This window comes from Acipenser ruthenus, chromosome 29 (assembly GCF_902713425.1).
Source record: "Acipenser ruthenus chromosome 29, fAciRut3.2 maternal haplotype, whole genome shotgun sequence".
Lineage (NCBI taxonomy): Eukaryota > Metazoa > Chordata > Actinopteri > Acipenseriformes > Acipenseridae > Acipenser > Acipenser ruthenus.
This window is the reverse complement of record NC_081217.1, coordinates 3834169-3857608: the sequence shown is the minus strand read 5'-3', so window position 1 is coordinate 3857608 and position 23440 is coordinate 3834169. Positions and strand designations below refer to the sequence as shown.

Below are 23440 nucleotides of genomic sequence, written 5' to 3'. Positions count from 1 at the left end.
GAATTTGCGCAAAAGATGCCGTGAATCAGAGCACAGGCTTGCTAGGAAACGTGAGAATGGAATGTACCAAATTAATTAGAGGTACGTCAGTGTTACTTGATGGAATTGTAATATTTGAATCTCTAAATATTAACGGATATTCTTGGTTATTTTCTATATACCGAGTTAAGCATATCATTCATGTAATTTACAGTTGTTTAAACTCTGCATTATTAAATACATATCTATTTTGGAATAGTCCAAGTTTCATTGAGCGTCCCCTCTCTTTTTCACAGAATGGGAACCTTTGGACAGTAATATAGGAGGTAGATAATAAAATATTTGAATTAAAAAAACAAACCTTTTTTTAAATAATATGTCTGTTGCATTTGCTTCAGCTCGCCCGAGGAGCAAAGGGGAGGTGACCCAGCAGACGATACAAAAGGTAATAAGCTCGTTGTTTGTGTCACTGCTATTGCTATTGCTATTTATACTTCGCTAGGTGCTTGATAGTGAAATGCTTCAATGGTGGGAAAGTGCATTTCAGGGATTGAGAAGATGGGCAACTACGCTGAACAAAGCCGGGGTGCAGCGTCCTTCTGAAGCAACTTGCAATAGTGAATCAAGACAATTGGCTGTTTTTACAGCAATTTAACATAAATAAAATAAATAATAAAAAATAAATATATTGTAATATCAAATGCAAGTGGAAATAACTAAAATGGTGCATAAACGCAATCAAATATAAGTGTAGGAAAACCTGAATAGGCTTCAGATAACCACCGTCTAATCATAACACAGCCTGTGTATGTAATGTAACTGCAGTGTGTGCACGTTGCAATGCATGCCATTAATGTTACAGGCATATTAATATTGTACCACTGTTTGTTTATTTAGAAATGTAACTTCTTTTGAGGCAGTGAGTTGCAGATACATGTTAAAATGATGAGTGAACGTGCCTTTATGAAAATAGGTGCGCTAGTAAGTCAGTTGATGAGCAGTGAGCAGGTGCACGGTGCTGCGCAGTTAAGCCTTCAGAGCTGCATGATTGGTAATGGAAGGTGTTTGTAGATACCGTTACTGACTAGCATTACACAGACCTTTGTTTCGAATGTGACTGTCGGGATCCTCTAAACATGTTGCACAGACAGCAGTTGGTTCGTGGACTTCAGTACAGAAGAGGCATGCGTGATTTTCAATGCATAAACTCGGTGCCCTTTTTTGATGAATGAATGATGACGAAGGAAGAAGGTGGCAAGCAGTGATGAAAAAGCGATCGGACCCCCCTTGCTTGCATCGCTGTGCAATTCAAAACAACCTCCTGCTGCCAATTTATGGAGACTAGGAGAAGCAGCTGACCCAGATAATGTATTTGTAGAATACTACTGGAATTTGAAATGTTTTGCTTTTGACTTGTCTGTCTGCAGATGGCTCACAAACAGCCAACTTATATATATATATATATATATATATATATATATATATATATATATATATATATATATATATATATATATATAAAGTATTACCTTAATAAATGTGAATTGTGTGCTTATTGTTGTTTGTTATTATATATATATATATATATATATATATATATATATATATATATATATATATATATATATATATAATTAGGAAAAACACACAATGACACAGTTTTATTACAACTGAATTTCTTTCGCGTTAAACTTATTTCAGGTAGTATACCACACGCACACATTATTTTTGAAACCCGATAATAATGTCTATTCTGGTGTCAATTTGAGACAGTGAGCTATAATTAGTGCACACGATTTATGCAATGAAGCGCAGTGTATTGGGTCACATTAACGTGATTTAGATAAACAACAGAGTGGAAATGTGTGTCTGGGAACGCTTATGAGGCAATAGTTAATGTATCATTCTAGAGGAGAATTATTAGGGGAAGCTTTGCTGAAGTGCGTACAGAAAAAAAAAAAAAAAGCGTTGTGCATTTCAGTAGCAGCCGGAGAAAATAACTTCCGTATTGAAAGGTGTATAAGCCTGAGGAAATGACTCTTTTAATTGTGTGTTTCTTTCCCCGCTTTAAGATGCTGGATGAAAACCACCATCTGATACAGTGCATTATGGATTACCAAAGCAAGGGCAAAACAGCGGAATGCACTCAGTAAGTACCGGACATGCACTGGAGGTAATACTAATGTTTAACCGTTTAATGTCTGAGGTAATACTCGGACTGCTAACATGCTGCAATCTAGTGAAATTCATTTTACAACTGTGTGTACTATTGCGATCAGCTGTGTTACACAGGCTGCAAGTCATTGATGGAAAATAATATATAGTAACGCCACTATTTCTATAGAACAGGTAGGCGCAACATGTTTTGAAAGCACACAGCTATTGCTTTAAGAGTGTTCGAAAAATAAAACAGCACAGGCCACCGTTTGTGTGTTGCAGGAGATACACTGAAAATGAGCATTTTTCATGAAAAATATTGATGCAGCTCCTAACTGAGCAAATTATTGGTGCATTTTGTTTCAGATATCAGCAAATACTGCACAGAAACCTGGTTTACCTTGCTACAATAGCAGACTCCAATCAGAACATGCAGTCTCTGTTACCTGCAGTAAGTAATTGTCCTGTTTACCTGTACTAACTGGAATTAAGAGGAGCGCAACGTTAGCGTCTCTTTTCTGTTGTAAGTCCAGTACTGTTAGAAATAACAACATGATTAAATTGAACAAATACAGGTATGTATGGATTCCTCAGCCTTCCCAATACGATTCCTATCGATAGACCTATCCATTATAGAGCAATAGTAATCTGGTCATACTAGACGTCAGAAGGTTGCATTCGCTTGAGAACGTTCTGGTTTCCAGGCACTGACGCCCTTAGGACTGCTGGGGGAGATATAATGGAATACTTGTGAGATATCCTGCAAAGCTTTAGTATTTTAGTCTCAGTTCTGGAGTACAACAACCACCTCTACTTTATTATATAGTATAAGCATTGTACAATAAAGCCAGGGAATTAATAACTGATAAATAACCTGGGAAAGCCAGCTATTTCAGACATGTTGCAACACTAGGAGCAGTTCTCTCACAGTGATTGTAAAGACAAACATGTTTGCCTGTCCCGCAGTGCCTGATTCTCCTCTTTAACACATTTAGCCTCCCACCCAGAATATGAACATGGGCTCTGCAGGCATCAGTCAGAGTGCATCGAACCAGTCTCTCCATTCCCAGAACAACCTGAATGACAGCATGGTGACTGGCCTCCCTCCCACCTCTCTCATGCAAAACCAGATGAGCAATGGTATGCTTTCTGAGAAATATTACATCAAGGGTGAGACAGTGTGATGCTAATAGGCTTGTAGACTTGCCAAGATTACCCATCTTAATTACAACGTAGTCCACTCAGTGTATTCACTCTTGACCCACAGTAAATATATCTGCTGTATTTGTGTAGCATACAGTACATTGTGAATCTAGTAACCATATGGCATGCAAACAAACAGTGGTTTGCATTGATTATTATTTGATTACTGCCCAACCTAGATGCAGTGTTTCATTTGCAGTGAATATGTGCTGTGTTGCCAGTAGTGGGATTATCTGTGAAACAGTAAAGTAATAAAGCTGTATAAGTTGTCTTCCCCCCAGAGGAGAAAAGCTTTCTATTTCTGTCATTGGTGGGAAATGTTAGGACGTATCTGATACAGGCTCCTGTTTGTCTGTCTTGTCTCAGGTCCGAACCATGTGTCCATGCAGCAGTCTGGACAGACGTCCCTCCCCACCACTTCCATGAGCATGCCGGTCAGCAGCCACGGCTCGGCCACGGGCTACAGCCACTCAGTGGCCTCGTCACAGAGCATGCAGATGCAAAGCCAGGGCCAGTCCATGGGAAACTATGGCTCCCGGACAAACCTCAACATGCAGTCCAATCAAGGTGAGGCCAAACACTTTATATCTTTTGGTTTTGGACTTGGTCTTGGCAGCAAAGTTTCAATCATACATACCGCAGTTCTGTAGTTCAATTCTATAATACACATTTCACAGAGTCAAGTACTTCTTTTAACCCCTCTGGCTGACACATGCTACTCCAGATATCACTAATGCAGGCCTGCACAGCTCTGCCTCATAACCATTACCTAAAGGTACAGTAATTAATAAAGGCGCGGCTCATTAGAGCATCTAACTGAACTGGTGTCCAGCTTAACTTAATGCCTTGTTTAATTGGTCATTTATTGAGGTACCATACTTGAACTGGACATCCTGAAAGAATTCTCACGGAATACTTATTTGTTCAGCCAGAATTTTTCTAAGTGGTTGTTGTCAGTGGGCAAAGCAGTAGGAAGTCACTCGCACCAGGAGGTAAAGAGTTCAAAATATCATTTCTGTAATAATGTTTTTAGTCACAATGATGCACCAACAAGCCGCAACATCCCATTACACTTCAGCACAAGCCGGAAGCCAACACTACCAGGGGCAGCAGTCCATCGGAATACTGGGACAGGGTAACCAAGGCAACAACATGATGGCCCAGAGGCCCATGGGATCCTACCGACCCTCACAGCAAGGTAAGGGATGGCTATCTTCACTTTGAGCTTTCAGTTCAGTTTTTCTTTCTTTGCTGAATACAAACAAAGATACAATCCTGCTTCCGCAATCTACATTTTATAAAAATATTCCTTATAAAGTTAGTCACCATGACATTTACCCATGACCGACTGTGGCTGCCATATGAGGTCATGTGACTTTTTCGGTTTCTGCTGTATAGAGGTTGTATTTTATGATTGTCTCAGTTAAGTTTCATTACTGGAGTGTTTTAATCTGGGACCATATTGATGGCCCTTTGAGGTAGTTTCTTTACATTTTGGTATACAGCGACATGTCATGATTATCTCAGTCAAGTACCAGTTTCCCTGCCACATTATTTTAATATCTGTTTGAATCTAGTTACTGCTCTGTAGTTAAAGTTAATATGCACTATTCATAACAGCATTGAAAACCATTTAACTGCAGTTATATTGAAATGTCAATAACTACTCATTTAAGTTCCAGTAGTTGTTTTTCCCCAGAGGATATCTACAACATTTACTTTCACGTCTTTCATTCTAACTGAGCTGAATGTTCAATATCCGAGAGAGTCTTTGGATGCTTTTAATAGTGCAGAACAAGTAGGCCGCTGAGCGATCTATCTGTAGCTTTAAGAAAAGCAATAAGATTTATCGCAGCTGTCACTTCTCATCCCACTCTCTGTAAATCATGGACCTGCCTTTGTCAGTTTGTACCTAAAAATAGATTCCTGTGTTTCCCTGTGTGTCCTGGGTGGATACCGAAACAGCATAGTGCCATGCTTGGCAATAATGGGTGTGTCTTGGATGTAAATTTTACATTGTGAGTCCATTGTACGTAGCATTGATTGTCCATTACTGGTTTTAAAGGGTCTGATGTTGACATATTTAGAATTCAAAACTACGATTTCATTGCACTGACTGGCTTGTGAAGCACATTACTGAACCTGCAGTATTCAATACTGTAACCAAGCCTTGGGTGGCACAGGTCACTGTAGAATCAACATGCCACGCTTACGCACCTATGCTTGTCAGTGTGTGTTTGTGCATGAAAATCATCATACACTTTCATGTAATGAGAAATCATTTTGTTTTAGCGGAAACACACTATATTCAAGTAAATGAAATAATTGTTAATTAGGTGCTGTAACTGCCTTCGTTTTTTAAACATCTTCATTTCCTTTTGTCACTGAACATCCTCCCTACTGTTAAGATGGCATGAGTACTGATGCTCTTCAATATAATGTAAATGAGCACCAGTGTGTTTCTGAGATGGGATTTGTTGTGCTTTCTTGCTAACGATGGGAAAAACTGAGCCAGAGGAAGGCAGAATGCCAGCCAGTCTGAGTGCAAATTGAATCGGTACGTTTTCTGCACGGTCAGTACTGATAACGCTAATGAAAGCATCAGAAGACGCAGGGAATGCACCTGGATTGCATCAACCACTTATCTTGAGGAGTAGCCCCGGGACGCAATCCAGCGGGATTGCCAGTAATGCCGGTACATTTTTGGGAGCCCCAATATTTCAGAGGAAGCTTTTTGTCATGTTTATCCCTCGAGTTAAAAGTAAGATCCCTGCACATTTCATTTCATGCTTCTTTACTTTTGCATTTGTTCAAACAACACAAAATAATTATTATTATTTTATTATTGTTCTGTTCTTTAGGTAATCGGACCTGTTAATCAAGATTTAGCACAAGCAATGTTTTTTTTTCAGTCTGTTTTTATGATTAAACTGCAGTTCAATATTCATCAAACTGTTCCATTCAGTTGCTGGCTTCTTTAAAGTACATGACTTCTTTAAATTAAAGCTTTGTGAATGGGCTCCTATAATACAATCGTTCAGTTTGTATTGTATAATATTGAGCTTTTGAAGGTTATTCATGTCCCTTTGTTTCACTATTAAACTGTTTATATTAAAATAGCAGAGTTCAAATCTACTGAACACTGATAGTATACTCCTAAGCCACTTTGACAAATTAGTGTTCCACTCACTGTCTGAAGTATCTGAATCAGGATGATGATGATAAAACAGTAACACGGGACAAAGCGCTCAGTAAGTTCTCAAATAAGTAGCTTTCACGATAACCTGCAAGTATGCATCTCCACACTTTATTTTCTATGCATTAACAACCATGCAACCCTCAGTGCTCTTTAAAGTTATGAATCTGAAAGGGCTACAATAGAAAACTCAATTCAAAGATGATTTTGTAAGGTGCAGGTTCATTTCTACCTAGCATTGTTTTTCATCTTTGTGACACCTGATGGCCAGATTATGTAATTATGGGACCTTTATAGCAAAAAAAATAAAATAATTTAAAGGGAGTGACAAATCTGAATTGTCTGCACATACCCTTTCCAAGGGTTGACAGATTTATAGACCACGAGCTCTTAAACTTGAAGTCTTTTTGACAAATATCTACATAGTTGTGATTGTTAGTAGTTAACAAAATTGAACGATAGTATTTTGAAAGAAAACCATATTTTTATCTGATCACTAATAAGAGAACCGAAGTGGTCTTTACCAGCAATGGTCTGTACCACTGATGAAGAGAGTATCGACTTGACTTTTCTTCTATTTGTTTTATGGTTAGGGATGAATCCAATTATTACTAAATGTCTTTTTTGAAGGACCGTTCTTGGGCTATTTCTCTGAATCTTAATACACATTAAACCCTCTCACATATTCAGCTGTTCATGAAATTTGTTAGTGAGTTTGTGACAGGCGCCCCCACAAGCATCCAGAATCCAACGTTGGTCAAATCAGCTGATTACCCAATGTTGGTGTACCGCTGTCTGTTCCCTGTTTCAGGATCCGCTGCGCAGTACTTAGGGCAGGAGGAGTTCTACGGAGGGCAGTATGGACACAGTCAGAGCTCCAGCGAGCCCATTAACCAGCAATATTACCCCGATGGTAATGACATGATTTCTCATTATTCTCCATCACACATTATTTGTGGTCTTTTTTTTATGTCTATGTTTATTTTTATTAATTTTTGTATTATTAATTTCTACACCTGGGACCCTCCTCCATTCCATTTGGTCTCAGTGTGCCACCTGGCGTATATATGTATGTATATATAAAATTCAGATTTGGTTTCCCTTCTGAAGTCTTGCTGCAATTACACCATTTGGCCACGCTATGACACTGTGTGTTATTCATATATCCCACTAGAGGTGAATACGGTAAAATGAAGACAGAGGAATAAATATCAGACATAATCATTCTTTTTTTTGCACATTGCTAAGAAATATGTAACTCTCCATAAGAAAGCGCTCTATCAAGCCTGATCTGTTTACATTGCTGGCATTGCTACACTACCCTCGATTAGATATTAAACAAGTGTGTTTGTGGAAGTTTTCCAGTGATCATTCTTTGTTTAGCTTCCTGTGCATGCTGATCATGTGACTTCCAAAAAATGTCCCACTGACTCATAGACACACCATCTGTCATATTGCACAAGCTGCATCTGAATTGTCACCGTCTCCCCTCTTAGAAATGGTAGGTGTTTAGAGAGCCCTCTGTTTGCTCTCTGTGTCATAGGCTGTGGTAGACGACTTGATGTCAAAAGATATACAACAGGGAGGAAGGATCAATACCGCAGCGCTGTCCTTTCCAGTTTTCCTTGCCGTTGTGTAAAATCCTCAACCAACCAGAATGCGCTGGTGATTGTTTGTCCAATGAATACACATCAGTCAATCCAGACTTTCTAATACGATTGGATGAACCAGAAATCATATTGAAACAAAGCTGCGCTACTTATTCCAATTGTAATGCAGTGAAACACGGACAGCGGAAAACATGCTGTCAAAAATATTGCCAATGGGTTTAATAGCAATTTGAATACTCCAAATAGCTGCTACTGTTACTGTCACCATTGTCAAACTTTTTTTTTTCTTTGTAAATCATTATTTCTTGCTATTGGACATAGATATGTCAAAACTCACTGTCGACATGGTTACATTGGCAATGCTAATGAAACGTTTCTAGACTGTTTAAGACGTTCTATGAATGCAGTGCTTAATTTGATCAGGGTTTGAAGTCTAGTCCAATCCCAGGTTTACTTGCCTCTTCATCGGTGTCCTGCTGTGTCCTGCAGGCACAGTTTAACCTTGCTCCCAGAGTGGAATACCAGGGTATCATTCCTTCCCATTCTGTGGTTGTCTTGCAGGCCATGCAGAATATGCATACCAGCAGTCTTCATACCCTGAGCAGAGCTATGAGCGGACCTTCGAGGAGTCGTCCCAGCACTATTACGAAGGAGGTGCGTTTCCACTGACGACGATTTGAATAAATAAATAAAGTGAATGAACAGCAGTGAACCAGGACAGTGAGTGCAGTGTAATAAACAGCTAATAAAGAGCATTGGCAGGCTTGTTTAAGACAACCCAACCGACCCTTATATGTAAAATAAGAAATGCAATTGAATAATAAACATCAGCTTCAATACAATGTTCTTATTGGAACCAGTGCCTGACTGACATAGAATTCTTGAATTTTACATGCAGTTCTCAACTGGTTCAACTAGGAGAGAGTTACTGCCGGGGGTTCAAGGCTACTGTTCCTTACAAAATAACGACGGACCACTTTGCAGATCCAGCCATTGAATTCATTCATGTTGATAATCATTGTTTGAAAAAGACATCACCTTCACAACAGTGCCCTATTGTGATAACAACATGCTGCATCTCCTACAAGCTAATACATCTTTTTACAAGCACTGTTTCCATGTATCTCTGTAGGAAACTCTCAATACAGCCAACAGCAAGCCTCTTACCAGCAGGGCTCCACCCAGCAGCAGCCGTTCACACAGCAGCAGTACCCCAGCCAGCAGAGCTACTCTGGACAGCAGCAGGGCTACGGTAAGGATAAGCCCGGTCACCAGCTATAAGTGAGGTTCAGCTTGTTCAAAATAAAAAGAGATCCACTCTAAAGCCTCCCTTCTCCTCAGGCCCAGCTCAAGGAGCCTCCTCACAGTACTCGAGCTACCAGCAGGGACAGGGTCAGCAGTACAGCTCCTACCGAGCTTCCCAAACCGCACCCTCCGCACAGCAACAGAGACCTTACGCATACGAGCAGGTGGGACCTGAGAGTAATACTGCAACACCGTACGTTTGTAGGCAAAAGCTGTATGCCTTGTGGAAGTAGTGTGGTTGTAAAACTACTGTTTGGTTTGTGGTATCACTTATAGTGATAGTAAAACTACAATGTGTGATATGCAGTACACAGTAGTGTTCAAACTTACCGCCAAAAGAGCAAACCATTTCAAACAGGTCTCCAGGGTACTGGGGAAGACATGAAGATCAAACACAGCTCTCCTGCCTTGCACATACATTAAGCCATTGAAGAAAATGCGTTTCAGAGGTACAGACTTTACAGACTTCTGAGCTCCTTCCCACCCCAATGTGTTTGTAACTTTTTTTCAACATAGCCATACAACTAGTTTTACTGAGCTCCTGCAGTTTAGTGTCTAACCTTCCTTAGTGTGAGAGTTGGTATTTGTAAAATATAATGGGTCTGACTAACATAACCTTCATTCTGTCTGTAATGGGGCCATCCCTGTCCTTTTTCTTCGTTTAGAACCTTGTAAATAATACCAGTAAAAACAAGCAAGATAAACCAGTGCCTGAACCATTATACCATTGTGTTGTTTTCACAAACTCTTGTCTCTTTCTCTAGGGCCAGTATGGGAACTACCAGCAGTAGGAAGTAAAGCACTCCCCACTTCCCTGTCCAGCCTCTGATGAACAGACCAACAGTTTCCTTTTTCTTCTTTCTTTGCTTTTGCTTTTTCTTTGAGTATTCTGTGTCGATCTGTCAGTTTGTATGGTAGCCTGAAGCAGATTCATGAGCATTTCTTCCTCATTTCATGTTGGATATTGTCCGGCCGGTCTCCGTTCAAAACATGTAAAGGTGAAAACAAGTTCGAAGTCACTAATCTTGCAGCTGTAAACTGACAGTGCTAATTTGGAAAGGTGTCCCGGAATTCAGCTTTATAATTTTGATTATCTGGAAGGGTTGACAGTGGTAATAGGCTTTCGAAGAGTTAGGTGTCAGTTTGATTAATCTATACCCTGCTGGGATAAGTTACCACTGGATTTGTTCGAAGTTTTAACAGCACTACTGAATTAACCTGAATTGCATCAACCACCTATTTGTAGGGCTGTCCCAGGTGATTGATAGTTGATGCAATCTGGGGTTATTCCCCAGTACTGTAAAATACTCCAATAAAGTCCAGCTTTGGTTTATCCTGGTGGGGTAAAGGTTGATCAAACTGACCCAATTAATCAGTTTCTTCAGCATCCATCCTGGCAGTGACTCCTGCAGGGAGAGGTGGGTCTGGGGCTGTCACTCCATGTTCACTTGTAGCTCAGAGGTTTCGTAGCTCAGCAGCACTTAACACTGTTAGTCAGTGATATTCTCCTCCTAATGTAGAGCTAAGGGACAGTGACTTCAAAATCCTGTGCTTTAATTGGCAACGTTCTCCCAAACCAGGATCCTGTACTTGATACAACCTAGCGTGTGTCAAACCCCCTTGTGTGTACTCATGAATCTGCTGTGGACTGAGCACCGACTGAAAAGGCAGATATACTTCCCACTGAGCTCCTTGTTTGATGTGTATAGCCAGTGTGTACATTTATTCTGCTATGAAAGACTTGAGTCCTTTTTTAACCATTAGTTCAATAATATATTTACTTTATTTATTTGAGAATGTATATTTTGGGATACTATAGTTCCACATATTTTATTATTATTATTATTATTATTATTATTATTATTATTATTATTATTATTATTTAATTTTTAGGTAACTTTAAGTTTTATTTGCACTTGTACGCCATACTAAAATAAGAAAACAAAATGTTGTGCCACACCATAGTTATCCAATATTTTTCAACCCCTGTGCATCTTGAACACTGTAATGCTATATGGCAATAGTTATATTTTATAATACTCAGTGGGGTTTACTCTAGTGATGTAAACAGCGCTGGATCTTAATAGTGCCTCACTGAAACTTCATCTGCTTTAATGCAGGCCTGTCCCCACTGTATTTGATTGCATTTATTGGCAGTAAAGCCTCTCAGCCCACTGGTGGACAGAGGGGATCAATAAAAAGCCTGTTGTGAATAACTGTCAATCTTGTAGGTATGAGTATGGGGCTGGGTGTCCGATATCTTTATCCAAGGAGCTGTTTTTCTTCTACACATTGCTGTATTCAATCTCACACTGTCGCTTATACTGTTACCAGGGGGGTATCCAAGTTATTTTCTGAGCTGTGCTGCAGTCTATATTGGTTTAGAAGTACACAGGTACTGGTGTGACTGACTGATATAATATTTTTGTGTGAGAGGACTCAGGGTTGCAGACTGCACAGTGTGTCTCAGAATTTTTTTTTAAAAAAAGCACAAAGAAACTAGCTTGACAAGCACCAGATTCCTTATGGAAATCTCCTTTTCAAAGGGCGATTTGCTGGTGGCTACTGTGATGTGTTAATAGTGTCCAATGCTTGTGTCACACTGTTGAATGTACATGGTGGTTATTCTGTTAACTTCTGTGTGAGAAACACTGGGTTACCCTACATTTTTGTATTCCCAGTTGACAGAATTTTCATACGCTTGTTGGAGCATTAAAAAACAATTGCTATGAAGCTCTTAGGGAAAAGTGTTAGTTTTATATAAAGCACTTGATTTTGTTTTGCTAGTATTAAGCGTCATAATTGATAAATGAATAGAGTTTGGAACAACAACAAACAAACAAAAAATGCCTTTAGTTATATGCCTAAATTTGTACATTGTTTCTTTCGCTCGTTTACCGAAAATACTGCTTACCCTGTTGACTGGGATGTACACCAGCAGCATTCTTCGGTAATTTTCTCAATGGCGTCCCATTGAAGTTAAAATCTTTAGTGTGTCAGTTAAGGTGCAATATATTTTTTTTACTGTGATTGTGTCTTTGTTTCTTTATTTATTAATTCCACACTTGTACCGATGTTGTAATTCAGCTTTGGTTAAAGAGAAACATTCTGATGTGGATGTGTGTTTGTGAAAATCCATGTATGTATGCTACATGTTTAAGAAAAAAAAAACAGACAGAGGCCTCATAGGGTGCAACTTCTAAATGAGATAACGGTAAACAGGGGCTGCTTAATATCTGTTGCTGTACTTGGCAGTCCTGTGGGCAGCTGTCCCATGGGAGTGTTGGTTGCCCATAGTGTATAGGCCCTGTTACCTGCCCTGAGTGGGTCTGAAAGAAGACCTTTGACTGAGTTTGACTTCACTGCTTTCTCTGATCTCCAGCACTACTGCCATGCTCTTTAATCTTTGCTGAACTGCCTGTGCCTGATAACCCGTTTACCCATCATTAGAAATCAAAGGCCAAGTTTGAGCCAATGTCCTATAGACACATTCGCCTTATTGTTACAACTCATGGCAAGATACTGTATGAACTGTGTGTTTTTTTCAGAAATCGCAAGGTAGCTAAACTACAGCATGGAAACTGCTGATTGTTTTACTAGAACAAAATGCACAATGCTGCTGACATTGTATTTACCACAAGAGATAACAGCACAGTCCACCTGCATTTTCAGGTTCCTTAAAGAGTTAGTCAGCTTGCTGTGTTTGGCTGTCAGACAGCTATATCATTGTACACCCAGTACTGTGACAACAGTGGGATTCTTTTAATCATGACTTGTTGCAAAAGCTGATTTTTAGTTCCTATAGTAATGCTGTTTTATGTTGAAAAGCTCTTTATAATGTAAAAATTGTAATCATTGTAAACCATTGGTAAGAGAGAGAACACTATGATTTGACCATTGACCAGATATGATTGTGTTTTATCTACATGTAAATTGTACTGCATTGCCTGTTAGTAAAATGTTTTTTTTTTGTTGTTTTGTTTTGGTACTGTTTAATATTAAAATAATAAAATCACCTTTCACCTTCTGTGTTGCTTTTGTTGTCAAGAGATATGTTGCATAGAGCCTGAAACACTGACTATGGATGTCTGTTTTTGAAACCAAGTTGAATTTTTGTGTTTTTGATGTAGTCTTCAATGTAGCCTACTGAACAAAACAAACACTCCGATCTGATTTTGAGAGAGGCTGGGGTCTGAACTGCAGGGGTATTGGTTTGGGTAAGTGTTATTGAGATACCTGGAGAAGCTCACATACTGCTGTCAGGCTGTAACCAGGTCTATTGGCTTCTAGCTTCTCATAAACAATACATTTACAAATACTTTTAAATAAGAAGTGTTGGCCAATGCTGTTGCGATGGACCTTAAAACAAATTACAAGTAATTTAAAAAAAAAAAAAAACCCTTTGAATAATGATAATAATTTGAGTGACTTCCTCATTTTCTTTATTCAATTTATTCATACGTAAGACAATAGGCCTACACAATATATGATTAAGTTAAGATATGAGGTGTAATATGCAGAAAAATACATGAAGAAATAAATGCACCAAAATGCTATTACTGTAATATGTACTCAGTATTCTCTGTGCACTCACCATGGGGTATATGAATAAGCACGCATTTACAGTGTTTCAAAAACAACATGGTAAATATCAGATGACACACAAGTGGCATTTTCTTCGTCCAGTGACGACCTGAATTTGAAAAGACAAAACGTTTTTCGACTATACCGAAACGCGTTTAGTACCAAAGTATGTCCCTCGGTGCTTGCAGTACTCGGCAGGTCCTTCTTGCATGCCTGTGTGAGCAGAAGTGAAGTAGACAAGACGGGTAAGTGGCTTTTGAAATGTGCAATATTATCTTTAAAACTAAGGTTCATTCACTGGAAACAGATACGACACCTGCAATGTTAGCGAGGACCTATCAAATGATCATTAAAATATTTAAAACGGGTACTCTGGTTTGAAAGTTTTACACACAAAACAGAAAGAAATGGCACAAAGACCCAGCTCAGAATACATCCGGAGTTTATTATTATTATTACATTAATGTTTGTCAGTGTTTATGTGTGTAGTTTGTGTATACTGGACGCAGTCACACACAGGGCACTGAGTGTCGTCACAAGGTACAGCAGTGCTCCCCCGCGCGGCGCCTCCCACCCCTGCTTTTCTGCCTTGACCTGCACGCTATTGTTTATTCGTGCAGTGTTAAAGTTCAATTACAGATACAGAATTTAGCTGCACTGCAAAATAACCCAAAGCAACATTTAAACGTAAAACATTTTAAACACGCAGTGTTACATTTTCAACATTTTACTGTGTTGTGTTGATAGAGTCGACTGATGATGCTGGCGCCCCACGCGCTGTTCCTGAGAAGGTGGCTTTTGCAGGAAGGTACGCGGCTGTTCAGGAGGAAAGCGTCAGGCAGCATGGTGTTAACCGCAACGTTGAGGCTACCATCACATGCAAATATAGAACGAGACCTTGTGAGAACCAGCAATGTCGAATACTTCTCAACTAGCTGTGTTAATTGCGCAAAGTCCCGAGAACTCAAAGGGAAAAGGGACATTTCAGAAAAGAAGCTGGTAAGTAAAAAGAGGCCAAATGGGGAAGCCTCAGTTGAACACCTGTCCCCAAAATTATTTAGGTGACAGTGTTACTAAACTAGGATGTGTCATTTAATTACACCTCACAGAGAAAGCACTCTGTCAAAAATTTATTGCAGATACATTTATATTGTGTTATGGGTTTCTTAACTGAGGTCTTGTAGTTCTGGAGCTGTTGTTTTGCTGTGTACAGACTCGCTACTTTGTGGATCATCGCAGAGTGAGTTTGACAGGGGGAAAGGGAGGCAAAGGAGCAAGCACGTTCCATAGCGAGCCTCGCAAAGAGTTTGGAGGGCCGGATGGTGGAAATGGAGGAGACGGGGGGACCATCATCATAAAAGGTATGTATTTATTGACATTCCAGTGTGCATGCATGCATGAGCAAACTGTGGTCACGTTAAGGCTCAGTATAGATTTAGACTAGCGTGAGCGCTGTTGCTGCAACAATGATTTACATTTTTTTTTTTTTTACACCATCAATGCTGTTTCAGTTGACCAACAAATCAAGTCTCTGTCACTGGTTGAGCCGCTGTATCACGGTATGGACGGAGAATCTGGGGGAAGCAAAAACTGCTATGGACGAAATGCGGCCCATACCTACATTAGAGTAAGTGTCTTTGTGTCAACCCGGTGTATTTTATTTGTTTTAGCGGCACGCTGTAATTTTAGATTACATGAAGGGTTTCTTTTGTGTTGCAGGTGCCTTTAGGTACCATAGTGAAGGAGGACGGGACAGTGGTGGCAGACCTCTCCAAACATGGCCAGGAGTATGTGGCTGCGTTCGGTGGAACAGGTGGCAAAGGTAACCGGTTCTTTCTGTCCAATGAGAACCGGGCACCGACGAAAGCCACTCCAGGGGAGCACGGGCAGGAGCGGGTATTGCAACTGGAGCTCCGAACCATGGCACACGCTGGGATGGTAGATATCCGGCAGTTCTCCTTGCAAAAAGTAACATTCAGGGATTGAAAAAAGAAAAATGCCATTTTATTTAGTTCTTCCTTAGCATGCTGTGGATATTTCACTTAACATGTTTCTTTTCTGAAATGTGTATCTCCCTCTCTCCTTATGTCAGAGTCTTTGTTTTCCAGGTTGGATTTCCCAATGCTGGAAAGTCATCACTTTTGCGAGCAATCTCAAACGCTAAACCAGCCGTAGCTGCTTATCCATTCACTACACTCAATCCACATGTTGGAATCGTTCAGTATCAGGACCACGAGCAAGTGGCAGGTATTATTAATATTCAAAATGTGTATTTATTTACTAAATACAGTTTTCACTTTCAGTTTTTGATTTGAAAGTACATTTCAAGTAAAACTTTTTAGGTTTTTTTTCCCACTTTTAATTAATGTTCTGTTCAGTAGGAAAAAAATGAATCTTGCATGAGCCCCTCAACATAACAATGAAATACTGTGGGAGCAATCTTTCTCTGTAATGCCAGTTTGGTACTAGACCAGAACATGAACAGCCCTTTTTATCTGTCATTTGTTGTGACATGTTAATTGCACATTTAACCATCCTTTTACCATGTATTAATTGTAGCTATCTAATGTGTTAATACATTTTTTTTTTATATATATATATATAAAGTCGCTGACATTCCTGGGATCATCCAAGGAGCGCACAGGAACCGCGGCCTGGGGATCTCCTTCCTGCGCCACATCGAGCGCTGCCGGTTCCTGCTGTTTGTTCTGGACCTGTCTGGGCCTGATCCCTGGGCCCAGCTGCAGGACCTGAGGTTTGAACTGGAGCAGTATGAGACCGGGCTGTCCAAGCGACCGCAGGCCATCGTAGGCAATAAGATTGACCTCCCCGAGGCCCGAGCCAACCTGTCTGCCCTGCAGAGCCGAGTGCCCCAGCGCATCATCCCTGTATCCGCACTCACTGGGCACAACGTGGAGGAACTCATACTGCACCTCCGGGAGCTCTACGATGGGTACCTCCAGACAGAGGAGAGTGCAGGGGGGCAGCCCGTCAGGTGGTAAAGAGTATTACCTTCACAGTGGCAAATAATGGGCCTGGAGGACACAGCTATATCCCATGAGTTGTTTGAATGCTTTGATAAATGATTAAAATTGTTAAGTTTTTAAAGACTTCCTGTGGCTTTATGGATCTGTATTTATTATCTAAATATTTTTTTTGAATATATCATGCCTATGCATCGTATTTTTGGTGCCATTATTATTATTATTATTTTATTTATTTATTTATTAATCAATCAATCATTCTTTTATATTTATTAACACACATTCTTGTAAGTGAATGAATGGTGTTTTTCATATCTGTTTATTATGAGAAGTCCATGACACACTTGAATAAAATTGCATGCAAATAGATAGTGTCCATCATAAAAGGGTTATTATACACCTCCTGACTTTTTAAAACATTCACAGTACTTATAGTGACTTTGTTCTCTGGTGTCTGGATAAAGCATTTTACATACAGAAACAACCAAGTCAGAATAAGAGATCAACTGCAAAGAATAATAAAAAAAAACAGTGTAAAAAACAGGTCATCGCTACAGTGATGTATGTTTTATTATGAGACCAGTTTACAAAATAGGAAGCTAAGCAAGACCCAATGAATGGAGACAAGCTCCTTTATGACATCACCAGGATGCAGAAGACAAGCTCCTTTATGACATCACTAGGATGCACAGGGTAGTAGTAATACGCTACATGGGAAATCCCCCTGTTCATATTTAACCAATGAGAATGCAGCATTTGGTTTTGACAGGTGCCCTGCCCCCTTTTTTTTTAAACCGAAAGCTTAAACGTCAAAGATAATGTGCTACAAGCCTTCACTAGTGGCGGTCGGATTTTGTTACAATATATTTACTTGAAATGAAAAACATTGTAAAAATAAATAAAACAAACCTTGACTGTTGTCTGTCGTATCAGACAATGTCCAACTTTGTTACAATGTATTTACTTAAAAAAAAAAAAAAAATACAGTTTTAAAATAAAAGGTTACAAACCTGCACTATTAAAATGTGCTGAACGTCATCAGCCACCGATCTGTTTCTCGTAAATTCATCGTAGGTTTGTGCATTGGTCTGTTTACCAAGTTGGCACTTGTTTTCTGACACCCCGCTATTCTGAGCACTTTTTAATAGGCTATCCACAATAGTTTTTTCGTGCAGTTTTCTGTAAATACATAACAGCCCTATGAGTGGACAACTTTTAAACGGGGAGTGACATACTGTGTAAGGAGAAGTGTTTGATGTTATTATTGAGAGGGGCTAGTTATACCATACAGGACATTGTTTACCATTTACAGCTTTGAAACTGTTCTCATCCTAACTAAATGCACAGCAAACAGCAAACTCTTGAACAGCATCTCAAAATAAAACCCAGACAGGCAGTTTTTTGTTTTGTTTTCTTATCTCAAGACCACAAGTTGTACCCCCACCCAATGCTTATTTTATTTTTCTGAGATAATGAATACAGCACAAACTATACCTTTGTTTTACTGTAACAATTTGTTTTCTTAAGATCAAAATTCACTTGAAACTATAATCTTTAAAACTATTGCTTTAAAACTACAAACATGGCCCTGAACTGGGGTGGGGCTGCCATAATTGCATACAAACTACAAATTTGGGACCGAAAAAGAGGCGGGACTTATGGTCGATCCCGATTGGTTTAAAATGGCGCGGGTCGGTCCAAACCAAATGCTGCACTCTCATTGGTTAAAAATTAACGTGGTGATTTCTCACATAGTCTAATACTAGTCATGATGCCTTTCAAAATAAAAATATCAGCTCAATTACCAAAATAAGTGCAGTATAATGTTATATACATATGAAGAACATGACAAATACATGCCTATGGATATGAACAGTACTTATCTTTACCCTGAACTGTGTAATGCTTTCTGTATTGCTGCTGTGTGCTATTGGGCCCAGGCTGTTGTTTTTATACTGAAAATGCTTCAGGACAAATAGACTCATTTGTATATTTTGCAGGACGGGCTCCCATGAGAGGTAACAATAAAGTACATGTTGCATAGAACAGTCACCCCTTTTCATATATACAGTATATGGAAGGACTTATATAAATGAAAAAGGACAGTGCGCTCCACATGTCTGGTTCAGGAACAGTGAAGCACATCGACTTCATTAAGCAGTGCAGGCAACAACAGCAGCAGCACTGAGTGCTTTGTTCAGTCCTGTAAAATATCCCCAGCGTGGTTCCATCCATTCTGCTCTTAGTGACTGATGTTTACTTTCCATTCTTGCTGACTGTGCTTCCAGACAGTAAATGGGGACCTGGTCAGCTGAGCAGAGGATATCCTACCTTGAGTCATGCTGTGACGGGTCAGATGACAGGCACTGAGTGATGAAAACAAAGGGAAGCACATAATCTATCCTGAGCCTAAAAAAAGATATCACAGCACGAACATATTTAAAGGCCTTTTTTTCAAAGCAGATGCATGGATTGGCCTGGTAGTAGCAGGCTTTTTAGAGACGGGACTGCTGTTTTCTGCACTGAGGTTAGCCGGTAGTGCTAGGTAAGTGCAATAGGGAATCGTGCATGAATACTTTCACTTTAGTATTTGCATGATGTGTTTTGTAACAGTGCACTGCTCTCAGCAGGGCTATTCAATGAAGCTGATTATCCTTGTTATTGATATGAAAATGTACCACCACGCTCTGAATCTTTCTTCTAAAAGAATACTGTAATGCATGTTCTTACTGGATGTTGCTCTTCTTCAGGCAAATGCAATGCACATCTGTATTATTTATATGCTGTCTGTCTGTCTGTCTGTCTGTCTGTCTGTCTGTCTATCTATCTATCTATCTATCGATCTATCTATCTATCTATATGTGTGTGTGTGTGTGCAAGTTATCAAACCTATCTGTTTTACTTTATTCGATTGTCAAAAAGCTGTGCCTATAAAGGGAATATTTTGTATCTTTGAGGTACAGCACTTTGTGATGCCTTGTCCTAGTGGCTTCCTAACACTCCATTATGTCTGTTTGTTGTTATGCTTCTTGTCATTCCAAACGCGCATTTAAGGGTTCAGATCGGAAAGGAAGCGAATGTCAAAGTCCCAAAGGTCATTGTAAGTACCTGACGAAGCAGAAATGCACTGTCACTGTACATTCTTTTTTAATCATTTAAACCTTTTGTGTACTGTACTTCCAAAAAAAAAAACACAGCTGAAACATTCATAATTTGTACAGGCTTGGATATGGATACAACTGCCAACTGAGCACCTACTTTCTGCTCTTTATCAAAGCCAGTCAGATCTGTTGTCTGGCCCATAGTAACGGAAATTGACATTTGAAAAGAAAATCAATCACTCATGTAACAGACAATCAAAGAGCGTGCATCTCTAGTCTATATTCCAACTGCTGGATCAGATGCTACCGACATCACGTCCTGCAGGTGGCGCTGTTGGACAAGCTGGGTTGATACCGGGATCCTTATGATAAGACTGGATGTGGAATATAGAAAGATTGTTCCTATGTTGCTACTTCCCTTTCAGAGTGATGTGATAATTGGCCTGGGCTGCCATGATATTCGGGTTGCGGAGTGATCGGCCAGCCTGTTCCTGGAGGGACGGGCTTCCTGGCTGCTGTTTACAGGATACCTGGGAAACCAGACTGCAGGTGACAATCAGGCTGAATCTAGTAAATTGAAATTCATCTGGTGACAGTGCCGGCCGTGCAAGTAGTTTGTTGATTGCTTGTTGTGGTCCGCTTTGTATTTATTATTAATCATTTTTATCATATTTTTAACAGGTGTCTGGCAGCGTCCAGAAGCTGAAATCTTCACTGATGTTGCTGTTAAAATGGGCGTCCCCAGGGACAGGATATTGCTGGAGACTAGAGCCACCAATACAGGGGAGAACAACATGTTTTCCTATCAAGTGCTGATGGAGCAAAGTATTCCAGGTAAGGTACAGCACTGCCAGTTGGCCTTCAGTTTAACAAGAGACAGAGTGCATGCCTGTTGATGTAATGCTAGCACTGATCCACAAGGAGGCATTGCAGTTCAAACAGTCAAAGTTGTCCAGAAGGATTTTTTTTTCTTTCGGTGCGCCCTATTCATCAAGCTTTTACTTGCTCATCAATTCATGAAACATTCTTGCCTGCAGACTGTGTGTTTCTTGGACATGCAAGGACTTGAGTGCTTGAGTAGGATTGATTGACCCCTCTGCCTCCGGGGGAGGCCTGTGACAATGAACAGGGCTGGCAGCTGGGTTCACTTAAACTGGTTAAACAGGACATATTATCAATGCACAAAGCATTGAATGAACAAAATGGTTTGTTTTATATGATAATCTAATTAATTACTGTACTTGAGCATTTTCATTTTTAAAAGTAAAAAAAAAAAAGGTGGATATTTTGAATACAGTACAATGCAATGCAAGTGCATTATTATTATTTGTTTTTTATGTAATCAAGCTTGCAGGGTAATACTGGTCCAGCAGCCATTCATGGAGCGGCGGGTGTATGCAACCTTCCTGCAGCAGTGGCCTGCAGAGAACACACAAGCCATCGTCACCTCCCCTGCGCTCCAGCTCCAAGGCTTCCCCAACCACCAAGTGGGCAGCATGCAGGACCTCATTGGATACATGTTAGGTAAGGGGAAAACTTCACCTTGGTGGCGCAGCCATCCACTAGCACCAGCAGGACTGATTGGCAGCTGTTCAGGTCACAGAACTCTCGTGGCATCTGCTGAGAGTGTCCCTCAGTTTTCATTAGCATTCTTCTTGGGTACAGAGGCATTGCAGATGCAGTATAAATTACTAATAGAGTGTACTTAGACTTAGTAAGAGAGAAGTGCTGCTCAGTAGGTGGTTTGGAAGTAGAGTATGTGTAAAAGTCTCATTACAATGATCACAAGTGGGGAGGAGTGGGTATAGATATTAAAAGCCATCCATTGCATTTGAGGAAGCAAAAGGATTGCAAATGTTACCATCTTTAACTGTATCCAAATAATTTTGCTTAAATTGAACTACCCGGTATAGCTTTTATTCTTTTTTTCTTTGATTTCTTTTTTTTCTTTTTTACTCGTAGGTGTTCTTGAAAGAATCCGGGATTATCCTCAGAAAGGCTTTCAGGTGGAACAGGAGATCTCGTCTGAGGCTCTAGACGCCTATCAGTGGTTCTTACAAGCAGGCTATAGACCTAAATGAAGTGGCACAAGTTAAAGGATTCTTCCTTTTCTGGTATTAATACTTTATCTCAGGATAAGATGTGCTGCTGTTTAGATCAATGAAATAGACCCTGTTATGTCTAGAAATGTGCTGCTTAACATACTCGCATGTGGAAGGCTGAGGCTTCAACTCGCGGTCAAACTGCTGTTCAGGATCAATGCAAAAGAGACATGCAGTGCTGTGCTGTAGGGGGGAAAATGAAGCATGCGACCCAGTCCCTCATGCGTTCCGAGCACTTGTGAAAATTAGATTAAGTGTTAAGAATCTCCTGCCTTAGTATGTTTAAAATATCACATTCTTGTTGCACAATGTCAGTGCTTTCCTGCATCTAAATAATTTCATTAACGAAAAAAAAAACCCTATATGCCCATGTTTATTTAAAAAAAAACAGTTTTGAATAAATTATATTCAACAGTTAATGAGCATCATAATTGGTCCCATTGAATCCTGCTGTAGCCAAGGCAGCTGCTGTGTATGCTAAGCAACTTAGCAGTAGGTCAGCAGCTCCTGGTGGGTTAGTCTCACTTAGCCCATGCTGAGTGGTCTGCAACATGCAGTTTGAATTATGCAGTCCTTCCGTATGAATAACATGTAGTTTTAAAACTGGGTGTAAAGCAAATCACAATGACATGTGTTTATTTCATCTGCTGCTAATTCAACGGCGTGAATAACAGTGACCCAAATTCTGCGGAATTGGGATTGAGTTTCAAGGCTAACAGAAACGTTCTCTGTGAATACAGCATGATCGCCTGCACTGTAGTTCAGCACTGCACATGTTAATCGGGTCCGCAGCCTCTCCACTCAGTTGTCATTTTATTCAAAATATCCCATTCTGCTCTTTGATGTTGGGAACTATAAGAGACATGCACTCAATTGGAAAACATGATGTGGCCAGGCAGAAAAAAAAAAGACTCATTTTAAAAACATGAGGATAAATAAGTACTTTCATCTATACAATGGCTATGCAGAGCAACAGTTTTCACAAAGAAAAGAATCATCTACAAAACCAGGCCACCTGCCTTTGAACCCCCTTTTTACATGTGTAATTACTCTCTTAGAAATTGATTTTCTAATCACTGTTGCTTTGCTAATTGTTATAACCCACTGCTTGCACTGCAGATGTTGAAATGCAAAGAGATACATTTATAATAGAATCCTGGAGACCATTCTTAAATACACAGTCCTGAAACGAATGCATTCATGCAGATGTGTTTCCAGT

General features: G+C 39.8%; 2 protein-coding genes and 1 pseudogene across 6 annotated transcripts; all 3 read left to right on the top strand.

The window, feature by feature from the left end:
• Positions 1-7: 7 nt before the first annotated feature.
• On the top strand, positions 8-13477 carry LOC117433662 (calcium-responsive transactivator-like). 5 transcript variants are annotated; one of them, XM_059004372.1, is made up of 12 exons: positions 12-81; positions 378-424; positions 2052-2128; positions 2503-2587; positions 3132-3276; positions 3706-3906; positions 4373-4537; positions 7347-7448; positions 8707-8799; positions 9278-9397; positions 9487-9614; positions 10215-13477. In XM_059004372.1, exons 1-12 carry the CDS (start codon positions 57-59, stop codon positions 10239-10241), a joined length of 1215 nt encoding a protein of 404 aa, XP_058860355.1. In that variant the 5' UTR covers positions 12-56; the 3' UTR covers positions 10242-13477. The 5 variants fall into 5 exon arrangements, with proteins under 5 accessions (XP_058860357.1, XP_058860355.1, XP_058860356.1 ...); XM_059004373.1 differs by having other exon boundaries at positions 14-81; positions 4418-4537; XM_059004374.1 differs by lacking the exon at positions 9487-9614 and having other exon boundaries at positions 8-81.
• Positions 13478-14181: 704 nt separating this feature from the next.
• On the top strand, positions 14182-17147 carry LOC131702127 (mitochondrial ribosome-associated GTPase 2-like). Its single transcript, XM_059004158.1, has 7 exons — positions 14182-14279; positions 14782-15033; positions 15248-15395; positions 15546-15661; positions 15754-15972; positions 16143-16281; positions 16642-17147. The coding sequence occupies exons 2-7, from the start codon at positions 14791-14793 to the stop codon at positions 17034-17036; spliced, it is 1260 nt and encodes a 419-aa protein (XP_058860141.1). The 5' UTR covers positions 14182-14279; positions 14782-14790; the 3' UTR covers positions 17037-17147.
• A 188-nt stretch (positions 17148-17335) lies between these two features.
• LOC117425799 (uncharacterized protein SCO4629-like) lies at positions 17336-22585 on the top strand (annotated as a pseudogene).
• Positions 22586-23440: the final 855 nt, after the last annotated feature.